The sequence below is a fragment of the Pygocentrus nattereri genome, chromosome 12 (assembly GCF_015220715.1).
Source record: "Pygocentrus nattereri isolate fPygNat1 chromosome 12, fPygNat1.pri, whole genome shotgun sequence".
Classification (NCBI taxonomy): Eukaryota; Metazoa; Chordata; class Actinopteri; order Characiformes; family Serrasalmidae; genus Pygocentrus; species Pygocentrus nattereri.
This window is the reverse complement of record NC_051222.1, coordinates 26,073,507-26,095,582: the sequence shown is the minus strand read 5'-3', so window position 1 is coordinate 26,095,582 and position 22,076 is coordinate 26,073,507. Positions and strand designations below refer to the sequence as shown.

Sequence of the window (22,076 nt, the reverse complement as noted above, 5' to 3'; positions counted from 1 at the left end):
AATATAGAAAATATCATAACATCTAAGGTTGTCACAGGAACAGAGTTCTTGCCTCCTCATGACTATTTAACAGCCTATTGTTATCATCACTGCAGCACTTACACAGCTACACAACTCCATAGGTTGTCCAAAAAAGGTATAGAATTACACTTTTTTTTCTTTAGTGTGTAAGGACAGCAAACGGCTCCACTGTTTCTCCTGATGGTGAGGACTTAGCTGATCTGTGTTAGCTCCTACAGGCTTCTCACATCACTAGTGAGTAGTACACCGTTCAGGTGTATAACACTATGAGCACCTCCTTGTTTCTACACTCATTGTCCATTTTATCAGCTCCACTTACTGTATAGCTGCACTTTGTAGTTCTACAGTTACAGACTGTAGTCCATCTGTTTCTCCGATACTTTGTTAGCCCCCTTTCACCCTGTTCTTCAGTGGTCAGGTCCCTCATGGACCCTCACAGAGCAGGTACTATTTAGGTGGTGGATCATTCTCGGCACTGCCGTAACACTGTGGTGTGTTAATGTGTGCTGCGCGGGTACGAGTGGATCAGGCACAGCGGTGCTGCAACAGAAAAGATGTTTAGCTTTTCCCTAATGCTTTTATGTTTTTTCAGGTGCATCAGAAGCTGCTGCTGTAAGAATCAGAGAATTGGAGGCCAAGGTCAGAGAATTAGAAACTCAGCTCAGAGACCTGACTCCCACAAAACTACACATCAACACATTTGTCCTGTTCTTTAAATATACAATGACTCTAAGAAGGGTCTGTAACTTTGATTGCATGTTGGAGCTGGGAGAACATCACCTAGATTTAAGTTAAGTGATACTTTTTTTTTAATCCCACAAACGGGGAAATTCCACCTCCGTGTTTAACCCATCCGTGAAGCGAAAGACCACATACACACTAGTGAATACATACACACACTAGGGGGCAGTGAGCACACTTGCCCGGAACAGTGGGCAGCCCTATCCACGGTGCCCGTGGAGCAGTTGGGGGTTAGGTGTCTTGCTCAAGGACACCTCAGTCATGGACTGTCGGCACTGGGGATCGAACTGGCAACCTTCCGGTCACAGGGCCAGTTCCCTAAACTCCAGCCCACAACTGCCCCTAAAAATTTAAGTTCACATGCCAAGATAAAACATTGTTTTGCAGTGTAGAAGCCACTACCTTAAAAATGTGCAGACAGGGGGGCCCACTCCTGTTTTTTTTGCCTGGAGCATAGAAATCACTAAATTCACCCCTGAACGCATCATTAGGAGCCCTTCTGTGTATCTGATGCACTCACTGCTTCTTCCCATTCCATCCAGCAGGTGGCGCTACAGCCCACAGTGGCTGGCTGCTAGGGAGCCAGAAGAGGGACAAATCAGAGCTGCAGCCATAGCAGCGAGAGGAGGGCCAAGTAAACAAGAAGGACGCGGAGCAGCGCAGCGCAGCATCTCGCTGAGAACCGGACTTCTGGAGTCCACGTACCACTCGACATGTGCAAGAAAGGGCGGATTTTGTTACTGACGACAGTTTAGCTCGTTAAACCTTGACTTTTATCACTGGAAAGTGTTTTAGGACATGCTAGCTGGCTGCCTGGGTACGTTACTTTTTAGCTCAGCAGCTAACGTTAGTTTAGGTAACTTAAGCTAAGCTAGCTGGCTAATAGTCTGGAGTTAGTATTTGTTGTTAGTCAACCTTAGAAAAATATCGTTAGATTATTTTGAGATCTCTGGCGAAATTGATGCTTGCTTTAAGATTTAACACCGTTGATATGGCGTTTGAGTCGCCGTTAGGTGATATTTAGACAGGTTACCGTACACGTATATGGTTAACCTCGTTAACCTAGCTAACGGTTTAACTAACGTTACCTTGACAAACACTGTAAGTGAAGATGCTTGTTTAAGATCAGTCACTATGACTGGGTTGGCCTTAACTTTTGCCTAAGACTAGCCTGCTTAAACTACTAGGTAGAGAGCTGTCGTTACCCAGCGGTGCTCAGGATGGCATCACTAACATTATAGGTCTCCAGATCCAGCAGCTAACGTTGGACTAACGTTAGGTGCTACGAGTCAGTATGCTGCTAAATGTTGCGTTTAGCTAATAAACTAGCAGTTTATCAGATACTTTAGGTCAACTATTTCACACAGTTGTCTTGCAAGCAATTTGCATGAGGTAGCTAAAAGGCTTCCAAGTCCCATGTGTTTGAATTGCCATGTTCAGTCTGATGGCGAATTGCTGCAGCTGGCTAAAACGGTGGCGTGAACCTGCGAGGTAAGTCTCCAGTCCAAGTTTAAAGTTTACTGTTAGTTTTCTGAAAGTTTAAACTTTGAAACCAATTGCTGAAATCCAAATCTTGCTCCAGCCTTACCCATTACCTCTTACTTGACCAGGTAATTGCACCTTGCAGGGCAATTGAAATAACATGACTTGTTAAATTTGATTTATAACTTGGCATTTTTGTTCTGCACTTCAGTCTTGTGGTAGTTAGTAACATTAGAAGTACGCAGTGCTGTAAACGTGTACTGAAGTGTGTAGGTGACGGTGGCAAGTCTTCAAATAGACTGTTTAGTTCTCTTCTTGGACTGTGTTCATAATTAAGTCCTTAAGATGTAAGCAGTCTTTCGGAGTGGTTTAATGTGTAGTGCTACATTCTAGAGAGACTTACAGTCAAGTTGTTTACACTGTGAATATGCCACCTGATGCACAATAGTTTTGAGAAGTTTTTGACCTAAAACTTTTTTTAATGCCTTTGTAGCAGAGAGATATATGCAGGTTATCAAATAAAACTTTTTTTTCTAGATTTTCCAGTAATTTGTCATTATCAATGTCACGTATAAAACCCAGAAGACACATGTAGGTCCGTTGGTCATTTTGTTAAATAGTATGGGAGACAGCTTCTTTGGCGATGTAGACTTCGTGACCCCTTGGTTCCTGTCACCACTACTGTAAAGAAATCTGACTGAGTCTATATACAGAGAACCATTTCACATCAAACCACTCTGAATTACTTTGTTTACATCTTTGAATCAAGCAGAGATTTTGAGAAATTGGTGGAGGTTCTGTAGATTTTGTGTGGAAAGATGCAAAAGAGAACCACCCAGAAAGATATGTAGTCAGATGACCAGCCACGTAACTGTGAGGTGTTGGATATTGTGAATAAACAGTACAAAAAACAAACTAAAAATCATCTCCTTGCCATCAGGGACACTACTATATAATGGACCTTATATTCCAAGCATAATACTCTTATATGGGTGTGTATGGCCATATATATCATGTATGTATGTGTGTGTATGTGTATATATATATATATATATTGTGTATATATATATATATATATATATTGTGTGTATATATATATATATATATATATATATATATATATATATATATATATATATATATATATATAGTGTGTGTGTGTGTGCGTGTGTGTGTGTGTGTGTGTGTATGTATGTATGTGTGTGCGTGTGTGTGTGTGTGGTAAGTAGAACTGATAAAGTGTATATTGTGTATATTGCCCAGCACTGGAGCAGTAGAAGATTCAATGCCCTTCATAATTAACTTGCTTCTAGTGGACACCACGTCAAAGTTATGCTCCTAGTTGTTACTGAGGATTGCTGAAGGATGTGAACAGTCATGAAACATCTGTCGACTTCAGTAAAAAGTGTGTTTAGTTCAGTTTAGAAATTGTGCTGCTTTGTTGGAAATTTCTCATGGCTTTAGGCTTGACAACCACTAATTGGATTCCATGTTACACTGTCTTGGCCTGAAGATTTAGACTTATTGAACATCTCGGTGCTCAAACCCTCTCACTGTATGTGACCACAACAAGTGACTCACTCCGAGGCTTTAAGTGATAAATCTCCTCAGTGACTCACCGCTGACTGCGCAGTCAGTAGGTACTTCATTAGCCTTTATTTTGGTTTGTCCATTGCTCTCACTGTAAGGTTGAGCCAGTAATAAAGGAAAAGTACGTGCAACTCTTAAATATTGACCAGTTCGAGGGCAATTAAACTCAATTAATACAAAAATGTAGGAAATCCTCCCCAGTTGTGTTGGGTGGAACGATAATCATTACTTTAGTTTCACAATGCTTGTGTGTTTTGTAGTGGTATTCACACAATGTCAACAGTCCTGAGCAACAATTTTATTTAAATAAATTTGACACGTCTGCTTGAAGACAGCCTGTTGACTGATAATTCAAACCAGTCTTTGATGTCATATTTATTGTAATGTGTTATATTAATTTTTACTGTATTTATAGCTCTCTCCAACTGAATGTTTAATGTTTTTATATTCTTACTAATGTGAAGTAAGCAATCAGGCTTGATGTGAACCTGCTTAACTAATGTAGTGTCAGTTTCTGCTTACATGTGATTGTGTGAGCAGCGCTTGTCCTCTAGCACCCTGGCACTGATCCTCTGGGGCTGAAGTACAAATCCCTGGTTAATCCCAGTGCAAAGGGTCTGACTATGGCCAAGACGGGGGACAGTGTGTGCATTTGTTTGGTTTCTGGGGGATCGTTGTAAAACAAGATACACCTGGCTAGTTTCCTGTGCTGTTGACAAGATCGATGACGGCCTCTTGGCTACAAAGGACGGTCACCTGGATAGTTCGGTTGATGTCATTGCGGCGCAAGTGCCGTAGTTAAGTATCTGTGTATGTCTGTATGTGGTAGTAGGAGTTTTTCCTTTTGGTTTTTTCCTTTGTGGGTTTCTGTAGTGGGCGGTGTTGGCTGCCTCAGGGTGGTTTGCTTAAGTTGCTTGGTGCCCATGTTTGTCCTGCGTTCTCCAGGCAATCTGATGCAGCTTAGGTAGTGGAGTTGATGAAGGTGCCAAGAAATCTTCTGAAATCTTCCTGCACTGCTGTTATCTAAAAAGTAGGGAGCCGGCTGGTACTAGAACAGTCCAACATTCCCTCCAGAATCAGCAATTTTATTTTTATTTTTGTCTAACTGAGTTGTGTGGTGGGGTGTGAGTCAGGGGTATTTCGATTTAGTGGGTGTCTTTGAGTAGGATGTTTACAGAGTTGTGCTCGCCCTCCCAGACCAGGGTTCAATACCCCTATTGTAAACACTTTATGCCAAATGTGTCTGCTGACTGGAAATATTTTAGAGTATCCAATGAGATGTCGAGACTGCTGTCTGTAATATCTAAATTGAAAAGTTGTTTGAAGTATGAGCTTGGAGTAAAGAGCAAGTACACATTAAGATAATAGCCAGGTTTTCATTTTAAATATTAAATCAAAATAATAACTAAAAGGTTGCAAAATAATTTGTGAATAATGCTGTTTTCCCATCACCTGTAAACAAGAGAATAATACCGGTCACTTACATAAAAAAACACTTATGAGAAACTTGGACCATACAGTTCATAATGTGTGTTATCAAAAGGTCCACATGTTTTCACTGAACATACCTAAGCTGTGTTACAAATAACTAACATTTTACAGGGTCATCAGTGCAGAAAAAGACCATTTGTTTTGCATTTGAAAATTTGCATCTATGAAAGAGAGTGAAATGAGAGAGTGTGCTCCTCTGCTGTTCTGACTATTGCTGATTCACCCAAGTCAATCCCTTGTGTGTTCGTGCTAGTGAGGAGCAGATGAGTTGACCTGTTTCTGACTCTGCATGTCTTAGCAGCTTTGGCTGACATCAAATTAAATCCCAACTTGAAGTGGGTCTTCAATGTGGTTTGTGTAGGTTTAAGCGACCTTGGGTTTGTGAAAGGCGCTCTACAAATGTTACCTATTATTCTAGATGAGCAGCCTTTCCTGTCAAATGGCTCTAAACATAATCAAGGATAAAAAAATCTTCATGTTAATTATGAGTAATTTGTGTCATTCTTTCTATGATATTATTATTTAATGCAGTGCTTGTGTTTGCATGATTACAGAAAGGTGACGTTGGTAATGGTGGGACTGGACAATGCTGGGAAAACTGCAACAGTCCGGGGCATCCAGGGAGGTAAGACCAGGCTGTTAATCCCCCACAGGTGTGTTTATATTATGCAATTAATCCTGTATCTTAAAGGAGCAGTTTGTGCCAAAGTGCTGACAGGGGTGTGGAGGGGGACAGTTATCATTGTCTAATTTGTGTTATCTTGTACTTTTTGAGAGTATTCCTTTTTTGCTCCACTACTACCACCATGTTGCACTTTTTAAAACAAGATTGTAATGATTATTTCTGTAATTGGCTAATCCAATGGACATTTGATTAATAGACTGATTGATTTATTATATCTTCTATGATTTGATCTAAATTTGCCTTGTTACAGCATTGCTATTATTCAAGGTTCTGTCAGTTTTTCTTATATGGTGCGTTGAAACAGCTTTCTGTAATGTATTGCAGTCTGTCAGAATGTGCATTGTTATGAACATCACTGAGCCTTATATAGTGTATTTGTTTTAAGTAAACACTGCAATGACTTGTCTTCTATCTAATCTATTTCACCAACCTATCTACATATAGTGTACACACACACACACACACACACACACACACACACACACACAGTGGGACCACCTCCAGTTTTTAATATGTAAAGCAATTTGGTCCTTGCGCTGCCATAAATCTCAGCAGGATGTAATAAAGAGCATGTGTTGGTAGCAAAACCACAGATGATCTATCTATCTATCTATCTATCTATCTATCTATCTATCTATCTATCTATCTATCTTCTCCACTCAATTTGTAACTCATTACTGTTTATTTCAATCAAAGAATTTAAATAAATTAGTTAATGCTAAAAAGCATGTAAATTAAAGAGGTGTAGCACAGCTGTACCACATCACATTTGCTTCACTTGTTTATCTACTGCTCAGACTGTTTGAATGTGTTGGGGGTTTAATAGCACAGTAGAACCAAGGTCAGTGTTTTTATTCGCATTTTTTTTGTTTTTGGAAAACCAAAGGTGCAACTTTTGACCATTTTTAGATATTTTCAATGGCCAACATTTCAGTGTTTCCCTAGTCAGTTATATTAATATTATTTTAATAATATGCAGATATCACTGCTTTTGTCTGTAATTTTCATATTTTCATACAGAACACTATTTTAACGTTGTAATATTACATGCGTCTCCGTCACAGAGAGCCCACTTGATGTAGCCCCCACAGTCGGCTTCTCCAAAGTGGACCTGAAGCAGGGAAAGTTCGAGGTCACAATCTTTGACCTGGGTGGAGGGAAGCGGATCAGAGGGATCTGGAAGAACTACTACTCAGAATCCTATGGTGTGGTGTTTGTGGTTGACTCTAGCGACGTCCAGAGAATCCAGGAGACCAGAGACACCATGGCAGAAGTCCTCCGCCACCCTCGCATTGCCGGCAAGCCTGTGCTAGTGTAAGCAAAATACACCCTACCTTAATGCTCATACTCAGCTCTCAGGACAGAGGCTCCATTGCTTTCTTCAAGTGCTTTTACTTTAGTGGGGTAAATCTCTAAGCTCAATGCACTTTAAATTAATTAGCATTCTCTGGTAAACAATTCAGTATATAATGAAATCTCATTCTAGTATTGCAGTTGAGTTACCAATTTCATCATGATTCATTTTCAGACTGCGTCTTCTACTGCTCAGTACATTCAGAAGAGTGTATTTCTCAGAAATTAACACCATCATTGACAAGAACGTTGGGTAGTAATAGAATACATGTAACAGCGTTACATAATCAGGATACAAAAAATGTGAACTGTATTCTGAGACAGTTATAGGAAAAAAAACAGACTACAAGTACATGATGAAAGTAGAGCGAATACTCACAAGATTGCATTAGAACTCCTTTTAAGACGCATTGATTTTCTTGCCTAATAGTTTATTATGGCGCAGTATCTGTAGTACTGTAAGGTCAAACTATTAGACACAGAGCTTGAGTAACTGATTAACTCTACCAAAATATCTAATACCAGTTGGAAGTGGACAAAGACATAACACACACAAAGCACAATCATATGTCCCCTGCTGTTTTTGATGTTATGTTTGCCTTGTTGGCTGACTTAAAGTTTTTGTTAAATCAGAAGAATCAGAATCAGAAGAAGTTTTATTGCCATGGTCAATGAACAGGATACACAGACTAGGAATTTGCTTCGGCATGAAGGTGCAACATAAAAACAAGTAGTAATAGGCATGCAAAATTAAGTCCACATAAATAAATAAATAAATACTCTATGCAAATATATAGGTAGAATGAATAAAAATAAAAACATCACTTGAAAAAGACACAGAATTCAAAAGTACTGGAAATTAATCAGATTATCCTACTTTAATGTAGCAATCATTTAGATGACATTTTCTTTAAGGAAATATTCAATAATCCATACCAGAATACATTTTAATGCTCCCCATCCTGATCGACAGCACATGACTATTGCTGTCATAACTATCATTTTCTTCTCAAAGAACGTGGTATACTTATTGTTTTGCTTTTCTCCTATCAATAATGTTTAGCGTTGCATTATAATGTCTCACTACATTATGAAATCTCTACACCAGTTAACTGAATTAGGAGTTTAGTGTGTGGTTTATGTGCTTTATCACCACTTGATTCATCTCAGTCCTTAATGCCATGGCAATATAGAATGTTCTCTTTTTCACTCTTCTCTGCTAGAATGTTCTTCCTCTCATTGACGATGGCACATTGACACAGTTTTTATTCTCAAACCATACGCTTGAGACACCACACACCTGGCTCTGTCACTTACAGCTCTCTCGCTTTGTTTTTTTTAATTGGCTCTCAGGCTGGCCAATAAGCAGGACCAGGACGGGGCATTAGCTGAAGCAGACATCATCGAGAGCCTTTCGCTGGAGAAGCTCGTCAATGAGAACAAATGTCTCTGTCAGATTGTGAGTCTTTATTTAGTGTATATCTTCAGTGACCACAAAATGTCATCAGGGTTAACAGAGCACCCCATTTTCAGGGCAGAAATGCGGCCCTTTTTAAATTAAGAGGTTTGTGAATGCCCTGTTTTATTTGTAATCTCTTGGAAAGAAGTGAAATGCTGATAAGAAGCATAATCCAAGTTAAACTGAATTCATAGTAAAAAAAAGAATTAAACTATACAAACCTGTTTACTTTCGACAGGAGCCATGTTCAGCAGTTCTGGGCTACGGTAAGAAAGTTGACAAATCTATCAAAAATGGTCTGAATTGGCTGCTGAACAACATTGCCAAGGACTACGAGGCAATCACAGAGCGTGTACAGAGGGACACAGCGGAGCAGCGGGCACAAGAGGAGCAAGACAAGAAGGAGAGAGCAGAGCGAGTGAGGAGAATCCGAGAGGAGAGGTCAGTAAGTGGTCTTGTTAAATACTGTTTAAATCATGCAGAGTGGTTTGATTTGAAATGATATGTAGAAATCAGTGTTTATAAGCTTCTCTACAGGGTTATAAGCTGTGTGGTTCTTTACACTAAAAGTAAAGTTTTTTTCCTTCACCTGTTATAAGATTCTTCTGACAACAGCGTTATCCTATAAACGGCTGTTATTTTAGCATCAGTTAGCTAGACCCGAGTCCTTATTGTAGCCTAACTTAGCAGGGCCGCATCTCGAAACACTGCGAACAGAGTTCAGATCTCTGTCACTGCGGCACTAGGAATTCGACTTCGCTGTCTGTGAAGATGAGTTTTTATTACTTGTAACAGCAGATCAGATGAAATGGAACTTTCATTATATAAGCTATCTAGGCTAGAAGAGCCGGTTAGCATTAGCTTAATTTCAACGCCAGCTGTTCACATAGAACATAAAATCAGTCAATGAATAGTTATGCCATTGCATCATCCCATGGTACACTTCTTTGGCCCTGAGAAAGGTTACTAATTACGGCAAGAAAACTGTGCTGGGCACAGTTTACAGTTTGTAAGTTTTCTTTATTGAACTGAGTCCTTGTGCAAATGCCTCTAGGACGTTTACTCTCCTTGCTCAGAACTGTTCAGCCCTAAGAGGCTAACAAGCTAACAAGTAATGAAAACTTTAAAACATACTCCAGCTGTTAGAATCATGTAGATTGCATGCCTAATTCATCACATGCTTACCTTAAACTGTGTCGAGTTACTGAGGAAAAACAGACTTGCTTAGGTGGTTTACGACACTGTATGGCATATGGTTGTGTGAAAAAGTGGACAAAATTACATCACGTAGCTAAAAGCAGTAGCAGCCATCTGGTAGCCTGTCAGTATTTTTTTTAAAGAGAGAACAGGATGCCATCCAGTACAAAACAAAATAAGGAAACTTAGACAACAGACAGAACCTGTCCGTGCTGATTTACTATGCTTGGTGAAAAAGAAAAATTGTCTACACTGGATTTTTTTACTCTGTTTTAAATGTTTACTCAAGGTGTTGTTCTTCGCACAGGGATAAGCAAGAACGCGAGGAGGCAGAGCGAGGAGGGAAACAAATAAACGAGGAGTTAGAGGATGCTAACATGCCCAGCCCATTCCAGCCGATAAACAGTGTTGTTACTGAGGTAAGTAAACCTCTCAGCCATTAAAATGTATTGACTCGACCTCCTTAAGTGTAGTTTTGACAGTCTGTGGTAGTTATCAATTTATTTTGCATCCCTGTGCCTAAGTAACTTTTTTTTTTTTTTCTTTATTTTGAGAGACAATCACTTTTCCACTTTTAGCCATCTTCCAGGTCAATTTTGTCTCTTAATAGCTTTTGTTTTTTTACATTTTTGTGCCCAAGTTACTATTAATTAGGTTTGTCCTAAAGCTAGTTTCCACCGTGTTTACTTCAGAATGAGGATAAACTGAAAAAGGAAATGGAGAAGAAAAAGCAGAGCGAGGAGTGCCAGGAGAGAGGCACTTTGGAACAGAAGAGCAAACAAGAGGATGAGGAGGAGGACGAAGAGGAGGAAGACGAAGAGAGCGAAAGACAGACACCAGAAAGCATAGAATCCGGTCAGTCTCTCCTTCATGTTCAATACTCAGCAGGTTTTTTTCTGACCCAAAGTGCATCTTTTTGTTGTAGCATCCTTAGACAGCTAAGATCTTATGAGTCTGTCTTTTTGTTTACATGGATTGGCCACTTCATTAAGTACACCTCATTTTATTTACAGTCTTTGTCCATTTTACATGGCCCGCTTGCCATATAGGTGCACTTTGTAGTTGTACAGTTACAGACTGTAGTCCATCTGTTTCTCTGCATAATTTGTTAGCCTCATTTCACCCTGTTCTTCAATGGTCACAGAGCAGGTATTATTTGGGTGGTGGATCAGTCTCAGCACTGCAGTGATACTGATGTAGTGGTGGTTTATTAGTGTGTGTTGTGCTGGTACAAGATCTCAGTGTCTAGGCTGGACTTGGTTCAGTCCACCAACATTGTCTGGGCAGTGCCCTGTGACAACCAATGAAGGACTAGAGGATGACTAATACAAACTGACAAACTCTGTGGATGACTTTACATCTATAAGGTGGACCAGCAAGTTAGGAGTGTCTAAAAGAGTGGACAGTAAGTGGGCACAGTGTTTAAAAACTCCAGCAGCTCTGCTTTTTCTGATCCACTTGTATCAGTGCAGCACATGCTAACATGCCAACAGCATGTCAGTGTCACTGCAGTGCTGAAAATGATGCACCACCCAAATAGTACCTGCTCTCTGGTGGTCCTGTGGTAGTCCTGTGGTGACCCTGACCTTTGAAGAACAGTGGAAAAAGGAGGCTAAGAAATTGACAAATTGTGCAGAGAAACAGGTGGACTAGAATCTGTACATCTGATAAGACTGAAGGCCCAAATTTGATTTAGGCATATCCAGATTGTATCATCACACATGAAACCTGATTTTTGCAAATACAGATGTGTCTCAGATGAGATGTTCTGGGCACTCAAATTAGATTTAAAAGTGTCTTTTTGCATCACTCACAACGCAACAAACAAATGTCAAATGCAGAGTGATGGAAGTGCTGGGATTCAGAAAGAGTGCCAAAGATTCGTGCTTATGCCAGAGAATTTGAAGAGTTTGGAGGCTGAGATGATGCACGTCCATCTCTCCTGAATCTATATTTAAAATCTACTTCACCAGCCTAGCTACCTACTTACTGACTTCCTGTGATGTTACCACAGCAGCCCATGCAGATAGATTGGTGATGTCTGGACATACAAATCTCATCTGTACACTTGCAAATAGTGTGGACAGTTGACTCAAAATGTCTAATTTGAAAAACTAATCAGATTTGCCTGCCGTCTGAATTGTAGCCTAAATACCTAGTTGTAGAACTACAAAGTGCACTTATATGGTAAGTGGAGCTAATGAAAAGTAACAAGACTGTAAATATAAGGAGGTGTACATAATAAAGTGCCCAGTCGGTGTATGTGTTTATTTGTTTATTTTGTGAATCATAATTAAATGTGGATTTTTTTTTTTTTTTTTTCCTCAGTAAAATTTTAGACTGTTTTAGCTAATTGGATCCCTTTTTCAGTCAATGGCCCTCATTCAGAATCTTCCTAAGTTTTTTCATAAAATTGATCTTGAGAGAGATCCTAAGAAAAGTGTACATCAGTTTCATGACGTGCTCTTAAACCACAGAATTGTTCACACCTTTGTGCTCTTACGTGTGTGTAGATTCTGTTTTTACCTAAGAACAAATCCCAAATAAGAAAACCTTGAATGAAAACAGCATAAGTGGATTTTAAGAAGAAATGCCCATTATTCATAGGCATCATTTGATTAGTCAAAAATCTAGCCTTTTGGTAGATTAAAAATTTTCTTGTTTGGGCACAGCCCTGTTTTTTTTTTTGTTTTGTTTTTTTTTCCTCTATGAAAGCTTTTGTCTTTATACACTTTAAAAATTATGTATGATTAGCTGTAGTTGTACAATGGCTAAAATTTCTGTGTAAATTATAATTTATCGTCTTTCTTCTGTGACTATTAGTCATAGCACTAGGACATGGTGTTCTTGGGAAATGAATAGTCTTTCCTGTTTGATGTCAGAGTTTGGTCAATATCCAGTGTAGGGTGCTAAAAGGTGTTGGCTCAATCTCAGGTCCAGCTGACCAGGCCAAAAAGAAGACAAAGAAACTTCGGCTGAAGCGGAAAAATAGAATCGATCCACTCAGAGCGGAGGACCCGGCCAAGAGCCCAACCCCACCTCCTCCGCCAGGTAACCAAGATTCCCTTAAGGGAACAGTTTGGTAAAAAAAAAAACGTGCACAATTTTGCTCTTTTCCTATATGTAGTTGTTAAGCCAAGCCGTGTTTGTTGGCTGAAGTTTTGCACTGGATCTATCAGGCCTGTTTAAGTGAAAGTGGAATTAATTTTTTTCCATTAAAATTAGCTCAGAAAATGTGTGTTGAGGCTCAAATTACTCACAAGACCCTCACGTGTACAAAGGTGGCTTCACTGTCAACTAAGACGGGTAAAATAATCACTAAAGTTTGGTGAACTAGACATAATTTCCCACTTAGATGAATGAGGCTCAAGTTTGTGTGACTGTGTTCTCAGAAATATTTAACATGATGACTCTTAGCTTCATGCATACTCTCTGATGTAACTCTGATGCCATTGAACAGTATCATGGGATTGTCTTCATCTAAACAGATACATGTGATACTGCCCTTAAATTTTGTAAAAAAATAAGGCGTCTGACTTGTTCTGCCTTCTGAATGGGACAGTCTTTGTCTTGGGAATGTACAAATGCAGCCTGCTTAAAGAGCTGCCCCCTGAATGAACTGCATCACATATCTGGGCTAAGTGGCAAAATTGTGCACATTTTTACTGAACAGTCCCTATAAGATCAGTGAGGGAAACGTGCAAATTTGATTCTGTTTAATCTGACTATACCTTTTAAATATGGCTGAAATTGTAGGAGGTCTCTTGGTATTATTCTGTTTTTAATATTTTGTCCCAACCCCATATGTGTAAGCTTGAAAAATGTACTAAACTGACACTTAAGATTACTCAGAATTATGTGTGTCAATTTGCGTTCACAGCCATCCTTGCACTAACCTCATTAAAAAGATGTAACAAATGTGCTGTTTTGACTTCTGTTTTTAGTTGGATGGGCTACTCCCAAAGTTTCTAGACTCCCTAAGCTTGAACCTCTTGGGGATACAAGACGTTCTGGTAACTCCTGGTTTTATTTTCAGTGTTTTACAGCATGCTTGTTGTCACATGAACTACTAACAGTCACATGACCTACTAACAGGTTTTTGGCTTTTTATTTATTTATTTTTTAAAGCCATGTTCTAACCAGGTCTCCTTGTCTTTGTTTCCCTCACTGCCAATCATCTCACTGTCTCACACTTTTGTTGTCTTTTCATTTACAGAGCATGCTTTATCTGCAGCCTCATTATGTCTACCTCACCATGTGTGTTTTAATTCTGAAAGATGTCAACTATATGTTTTCTCTGTCTGTACCCAGCACACGTGATGAAACTACTTTAACTCTTATTTGTGTTGCTGGTACTGATTTTCACGTTTTAGTTGCTGCATGCTGTACCAGTCAGAAGTTTGAGCGTGTGCTTTTCATAATTTTAGAAACTGTGATTTTAAAAAGGCTTATGCTCAAAGGAGCATTATGTGAAAAAATAATAAAATCACCAGAAAGTTTTGGTGTCAGGGCCTAGCTGGTTAACATGGTGACTTAGGGTACTTCTCTGCAACACCATACAAAGGTGCCTTTGACATAGTAGCAAGTTACTGTGATTGACAAGAGATTAAAATACGCCCTTGCGGCAATGCTGAACTGTTGAACTGATGCCTGACTCAAAAGTGGTGTTATGAGACAGGATGAGCTGGGGCTAGCTGGTTAGCATACTAACTTAAGGTATGTATCTCTGCAACACGATACATAGACAAATTTGACATAACGTCAAAATTGCCATTTCTTCACATTCAGTTAATTTAGTTAAATTTGGAATTTATTGGTAATGTATTCCCAAAAACGTGAAATCAACCTTTTATACTTTGTTACTTTGTTGCTCCTAGTCACATTAAACATGATTCATCATACCATACCATTTAAAAGACAAAATTTTCCCATAGTCTTTGATTAAAGTGTAGTCTTCTGTTTTTCTGATCTAAATCTGCCTTTTCAAGGATTCTAGGAATCAAGGAATTTAATTTAATTAATACTTTTGTTACTGCAGCATTTTATTATTGTCATTTTGAGGTTTTGGTGTCTTCACTGCTTTTATGAAGCATTAGAAACTATTTGAGTGCTGGTAGTAGCCCCTTGTGGAATGTTTGCAGCCAACAAAACCTGATTGAGTTATCTCTAAGCAGTCATTTCTCTAATTATATATTTTAAATGGAATAGCATGCTGAATCATGAGTGACTCACTTGCTCACAAGCCAGGTCAAGGCTTTGCATCCAAAAAGTTGTAGGTAGTCATAAACAACCCCCCTGCAAACTTCTGACTGGTACTGAATTTCTTTGTGAACATCATTCTGTTATGGTTGGAGAAGGTTTTCAAAGTGACGCTGCCTGAATGTAATCTTGCAGCAGGCTAATCTACATCTGTGTATCAACTGGGTGCTTTCCATTATGCATCTGATACACTTGATTGAGCACAGTTATATATCTAGCTGTTGACCAGAGAATGCCAAACCGTACAGTGTTTATAGAGCCGTATGGCTGGAGAATGTTGATGTTGCTGCAATAAGGGTAAGCATTATGGTAAAAAAAAAAAAATAACATCACAGTATTTGAACGCATTTCCATAATACACAATATGTGTCATGATATTTCATTTTTCTCAGGTTTGCAAGAAAGTTGGAACAGACACAGTCCACCAGCCATAATGGGTTGACATCCTATCAGCTTCTTGTTAGTATGCAATTAATGCAGTAACTATTCACTGGTGGTGGTTGTTTAGACACTATCATTTTATGATGTGTAGTTGTAGTGTTTTTAGATCTACTGATGACTCTGTGTATTGTGACCGTGTTTCTGGCTAATGATAACCTGTTGTCTCCCCACGCTGCGAATCATCTGAGAAACCTGGTTTAAGACATTTTGTCTTGTGTAGTTTAGATGCTTTGAACGGGCAGCTTTTTAAGTTGAGAGTTTAAGCTGTATTTGGTGCTCAATGGAGAGCTGAAAGAAGTGCTGCTCATAATATGTATTTATTCATTTATTTTTGTTACAGCTTTTAAGAAATAGGTTGGCGAAAAAATCTAATGTATGCACCCCCCCGCCAATTATGCTAAATGTAGTTAAGGTAAGATGAAAGCTTCCATTACATTTTAGTTACAATAGCCTTGTAAACATCAGACACCAAACATGATGGACTACGTTTGGTGTTGGGGGAAACTGTGTAGATTAGATTTTTGGCCAAACTATTGCCTTAATAGGGTTGTTGGGGTTAATCTTGCTAATCTGTTTCTTTTCTTCCATCATTTCTTTTCCATTGGCAGATTTCTATGGCAAGCCTCTCCCTCCCGTAGCAATTAGACAGAGGCCAAATGGCGAAACCCATGATGTCATTTCCTAACCCCACCTCTTCCCCCCCCCTTTGGTTTGCAGTTTGTCATTCACACCAATCACAGTCTTTTGTTTTCATTTTCTTATCTCCAAGCCCGAGCTGTATAAAGAGCAAAGGGCAGCATCTATAATGGAAGGAATGGCATCCAGACAAATGAGATGGATGGATCACATGGATCACATGCCTAATGACCAGCCAATCAGGAATACAGGGACAGTTTTTCCTTGGCCAGTGATCATGGAAGGGGGAAAAAAACGTCATCCAACGCTTCCAGCAGTAAAGGAATTCATGGGAAATGGACCTGCGCTTCTGTACAGAATAAATACATTTTATCTTTACACAAGAGGAAAAAGCATTATACTTTATAAAACTTGTGATCTGTGTATATAGACATTTAAAAAAAATCTGAACAGGTATCGCGCATATTTGCAGCTGTGAAACTCGTGACCTTTTTGAAATAAGACTGGACAGGAAAACACTACATAATTGAAATGGTACAAAAATAGGCTGGTGTGGTTGAAAGGTACAAACGTGGAATGACCTAAATGGCATGTGATAAGTGCACTGCTTTTTATACATTTTTTTTTTTTTCATTCTTTTTATATATATATATTTTTTAGAAATATCTTGTGTACTGTGCTATGTAAAAACCAGAGACCACCTTTGATTTATTTCATTTCCAGCCAAAATGACGTTAAGTAGTAATTTATTCATCTTTCAGTACACTTTACCTTTATTATAGCTTTTATTACTTGCCTATAGTACTTACAACCTGTTTTCAGTTTCTCAAAGAAATCCGCAGGGACATTTTTCTACAACAGTCAGTCTTAGAAGTTGGTGCATTTTCTGCTTCATATGATCCAAGGAACCTCAAACATATTCAGTGTTGATGTTTGGGTACTAAGGGTGGGGGGGGGGTCAGTCTGTTGTTCTGAGAACACTAGAAAGTTCTTTGGTTTGGAAATGTGCCTATTTTTTTGTCTGTTGTTTTCTCAGTAAAAGCTTCTTGACAACTACACATCCTTTCAGACTCATAGTGTTGAGTTTTCCCCTTCTTTAGGCAAGTAGATTATTTTATACCTAGTCTACTCAGGAATATGTCCTGAATAAGGATTTATTGGCTGTTTAAACTGGAAGTTAATAAGTGAATGGTGGTCTCTGGCATGCAATGTACTGTAAGTGTATTTCAGTTAAAAATTTGACATTTGATGTTTCAAAGTTTTGAAAGTACACATGCAAACTGCGTACTGCGGATTTCACCAGCAACCAACACTACGTTAAACAAGATGGATCTTGAACTGGCACGACATGTTAAAGTGGAATTTTTCCCAAAGGGAAACCTTTTAAAACAAAGACTTGACTGAACTGCAGTGGATGGAGCAACACACACGTTTCATTTCTTCACGTTCCACACTATTGTTATTTACACTGTCTTTATTTTTATGTGAAACCGGAACATGCACATACTGTAGCAGTATTTAAACTTTGTTTAGAGAGGACATTTAATTTCAAACAGTAGCAGTTCAGAATGTTACAGCAGATCGTTTTGAAGAAACACATTCTCAACGTATGAAATGGTATATCAAGCCATCTGTTCATTCCCACAATAGACAAAGTTGTTTTGGCTGTAAGCCAAGCTCTGAATGCGCAATGTGTTTGAAGGTTTCTTGATCAGTTTATGGATTCCAGTTTTTGCTGGAATTTTATGTGGACTTGACAGATTTGCTCATATCAGACCTGTACTGTAAACAGTATATTCATGTTTGGATATTTATTTGTTATAACCAGCAACTGACAATTTAGATTCAGTTGAATTAAGATTAAGTGACCCTTATTAGTCCTACAACGGGAAGTTTCACCTCCGCGTTTAACCCATCCGTGAAGTGAAACACCACATACACACTAGGGGGCAGCCCTGTCCGCAGCGCCCAAGGAGAAGTTGGGGGTTAGGTGCCTTGTTCAGGGACACCTCAGTCATGTACTGTCGGCTATTGGGATCGAACCGGCGACCAGTCACAGGGCTGGTTCCCTAACCTCCAGACCATGACTGTCCTAATTTGGATTTCCTGTTTCACTTTTCAACTGTTCTTTTATTTGCATATTACACATTTTTTATATCTGACACTCTAGAGTGGAATATGTTTTTGTCAGTGTTCAAATAATTAACAGATTCCTTAACACCAGATTCTCATTTTCACAGCTTTCGTTACAGACACTTTTTATCTGGATGGTTTTTAATATAAATGCTATTAAATGCATAAATATTTTTATTCAGTTCTTGTCAGTTTTTACAATATTGCAATCATGTGAATTGCCTCTTTTTGTTTATTGTAGTTCACTGCAGCAAATGTTTTGGTCAGTTAAAATTCCAAATTGGTTCCTTATTTTAAAAATATGACCTGCTTAAAAGCCCAGTGATCATGTACAGTGTAGAGCATAAAATAGTATTTTGAGCTATGATAGCAGGAGGACTGGTATGTCATCTCTTCAGCGACACATTGACTGTGTGTGTGTGTGTGTATACACACTATATTGCCAAAAGTATTCAGTCACCTATACAAATCATTGAATTTAGGCATTCCAATCATTTCCATGGCCTAGGTCTATAAAACCAAGCACCTAGGAATGCAGACCGCTTCTACAAACATTTGTGGAAGAATGGGTCGCTCTCAGGAGACCACTGAATTCCAGCGTGGTACTGTGATAGGATGCCACCTGTGCAAGTCCAGTTGTGACATTTCCTCGCTACTAAATATTCCACAGTGAACTGTCAGTGGAATTATAACAAAGTGGAAGCGATTGGGAATGACAGCAACTCAGCCATGAAGTGGTAGGCCACGTATAATGACAGAATGGAGTCAGCGGACACATCTTCTAAGCCGCTTCTCCTTCTGTGTCGCGAGGTGTGCTGGAGCCTAGCCCAGCAGTCATCGGGCAGAAGAGACAGAACTGCGACCCTATCTTGACTAAGCGGTTAACGATGATGATGATGGGGTCAGCAAATGCTGAGGCGCATAGTGCGCAGAGGCCACCAACTTTCTGCAGAGTCAATTGCTAGACCTCCAAACTTCATGTGGCCTTCAGATTAGCTCAAGAACAGTGTAGAGAGCTTCATGGAACAGGTTTCCATGGCCGAGCAGCTGCGTCCAACCCTTACATCACCAGGTGCAATGCAAGGTGTCGAATGCAGTGGTGTAAAGCACTGCCACTGAACTCTAGAGCAGTGGAGACGTGTTCTCTGGAGTGATGAATCACGCTTCTCTGTCTGGCAATCCGATGGACGAGTCTGGGTCTGGCGGTTGCCAGGAGAACGGTACTTGTCTGACTGCATTGTGCAAAGTGTAAAGTTTGGTGGAGGGAGGATTATAGTGTGGGGCTGTTTGTCAGAAGTTGGGCTCAATCCCTTAGTTCCAGTGAAGAAGAGATTTTGGACAATTTCATGCTCCCAACTTTGTGGGAACAGTTTGGGGACGGCCCCTTCCTGTTCCAACATGACTGCGCACCAGTGCGCAAAGCAGGTCCATAAAGACATGGATGAGAGAGTTTGGTGTGGCAGAACTTGACTGGCCTGCACAGAGTCCTGACCTCAACCCGATTGAACACCTTTGGGATAAATTAGAGCGGAGACTGTGAGCCAGGCCTTCTCGTCCAACATCAGTGTCTGACCTCACAAATGTACTTCTGGAAGAACGGTCAAAAATTCCCATAAACACACTCCTAAACCTTGTGGAAAGCCTTCTGAGAAGAGTTGAAGCTGTTATAGCTGCAAAGGGTGGACCGACATCATATTAAACCCTATGGATTAAGAATCGATGTCACAAGTTCATATGCGTGTGAATGTGTGTGTGTATACACACTACTCACAAAAAGTCAGGGATATTTGGCTTTCAGGTGATATTTCCAGATGAACCTAAAATGCACTCTAACCTTTACAGGTGAACTTAATGTGACCTTCTCTAAACTTTTGAATGCACGTGTCCAGCTGTTCAGAGTTTCTGTACTTTTTGCACTACTTGCTGTTCTCTAACGAGCTTAACAGCAAGGTGATGGTGGTGGTAAAGTGTGGGCAGGTGTGTCTAGTCAATAAAGAACTGCTCTACACTTTGTGAATGGTACAGTGGCGAGCCCATACCACTGAATAACATCATTAATCCAGTCATTGTGTCTCTGCATGAACAACACAGGCCTAATTTCGTCTTCATGGACGACAGTGCTCCAGCTCATTAAGATTAAGTGACCCTTATTAGTCCCACAACAGGGAAATTTCACCTCTGCATTTAACCAATCCGTGAAGTGAAACACCACATACACTCTAGTGAGCACACACACACTAGGGTTGGTGGGCAGCCCAATCCGCAGCGCCCAGGGAGCAGTTGGGGGTTAGATGTCTTGCTCAAGGACACCTCAGTCATGTGCTGTCGGCTCTGGGGATCGAACCGGTGACCTTCTGGTCACAAAGCTGGTTCCCTATCCTCCAGCCCATGACTGCTCATTGAGGGCACACTATTAGAGAACGGCTGCTGGAGACTGGGGTACCTCAAATGGAGTGGCCTGCACTTTCTCCAGACCAGAATCCCATAAAAACCTATGGGAGCAGCTGAGTCGCCGTGTAGAGGCTCGTAACTCTGTACCCTAGAGCCTTGATGACCTGAGGGCCACCCTTCAAGAAGAGTGGGATGCCGTGCCTCAGCAGACAATGAGTCGACTTGTGAACAGCATGAGACGTCGTTGTCAAGCTGTAATTGATGCTCAAGGTCACATGAGAAGTTATTGAGACATTGCGATGTTTTGTTGGGGTGTACCCACCACTGTTGTTGGCTTTTGTTTCAATAAATTGTTTGAGATGAGGAAATCACCACTGCATGCTTCTACTTAAATGCTCTACATTCATGATATAATATCACTGTAGCATGAACTCTTTACATTTTCCATAAATTTCACCCAAAAGCCAAATATCCCTAACTTTTTGTGAGTTATAGTAGAAGGTAGAAGGTACTAGTAGAAGGACCCCCTTTTGCCTTCAGAACTGCCTTAATTCTTTGTGCCAAACTTTCAACAAGGTGTTGGAAACATTCCTCAGAGATTTTGGTTGGTTATTTGAGTTACTGTTGCCTTTCTATCATCTTTCTCAAACCAGTCTGCCCATTCTCCTCTGACCTCTCACACCAACAAGGCATTTTCATCCACACAACTGACTGCTCACTGGATATTTCCTCTTTTTCGGATCGTTCTCTGTAAACCCTAGAGATGGTTGTGCATGAAAATCCCAGTAGATCAGCAGTTTCTGAAATACTGAGACCAGCCCGTCTGGCACCAACAACCACGCCACGTTCAAAGTCACTTAAATCACCTTTCTTCTCCATTCTGATGCTCAGTCTACACTTCAGCAAGGTGTCTTGACCACCTCTACATGCCTAAATGCATTGAGTTGCGGCCATGAGATTGGCTGATTATTTGTGTTAACAAGTAATTGAACCTAATAAAGTGGCTGGTGTGTGTGTGTGTGTGTGTGTATATATATATATATATATATATATATATATATATATATATTTATATATATATATATATATATACACACACCAGGGTTGGGTTTCAAATTTGGTCATGTCAGGTTGGGTCTCAAATTCAGGGACAAGTCTTGTTTAGGTTTCCAATGCAGTAGTATCTGTCAGGCCGGA

General features: G+C 39.8%; 1 protein-coding gene across 6 annotated transcripts; it reads left to right on the top strand.

The window, feature by feature from the left end:
- Positions 1 to 1,368: 1,368 nt before the first annotated feature.
- Positions 1,369 to 18,661, top strand: arl13b (ADP-ribosylation factor-like 13b). Of its 6 annotated transcripts, XM_037543625.1 has the most exons (11): positions 3,468 to 4,632; positions 5,880 to 5,950; positions 7,075 to 7,324; positions 8,717 to 8,822; positions 9,061 to 9,263; positions 10,327 to 10,438; positions 10,712 to 10,874; positions 12,954 to 13,070; positions 13,964 to 14,032; positions 15,671 to 15,737; positions 16,328 to 18,517. In XM_037543625.1, the coding sequence occupies exons 1-10, from the start codon at positions 4,559 to 4,561 to the stop codon at positions 15,718 to 15,720; spliced, it is 1,215 nt and encodes a 404-aa protein (XP_037399522.1). In that variant the 5' UTR covers positions 3,468 to 4,558; the 3' UTR covers positions 15,721 to 15,737; positions 16,328 to 18,517. The 6 variants fall into 6 exon arrangements, with proteins under 6 accessions (XP_017570622.1, XP_037399522.1, XP_017570623.1 ...); XM_017715133.2 differs by lacking the exons at positions 3,468 to 4,632; positions 15,671 to 15,737 and adding an exon at positions 1,369 to 2,253; XM_017715134.2 differs by having other exon boundaries at positions 15,671 to 18,661.
- The last annotated feature ends 3,415 nt before the right edge of the window (positions 18,662 to 22,076 follow it).

What these genes read in the sequence shown, in the direction of transcription:
- arl13b (XM_017715132.2), top strand. Translation starts at nt 4,559, where the DNA reads ATGACGGCCTCTTGGCTACAAAGGACGGTCACCTGGATAGTTCGGTTG. An exon ending in TTGCGGCGCAAGTGCCGTAG is followed by an intron (nt 4,633 to 5,879) that starts TTAAGTATCTGT and finishes GCATGATTACAG; the next exon opens with AAAGGTGACGTTGGTAATGG. An exon ending in TAAACAGTGTTGTTACTGAG is followed by an intron (nt 10,439 to 10,711) that starts GTAAGTAAACCT and finishes TGTTTACTTCAG; the next exon opens with AATGAGGATAAACTGAAAAA.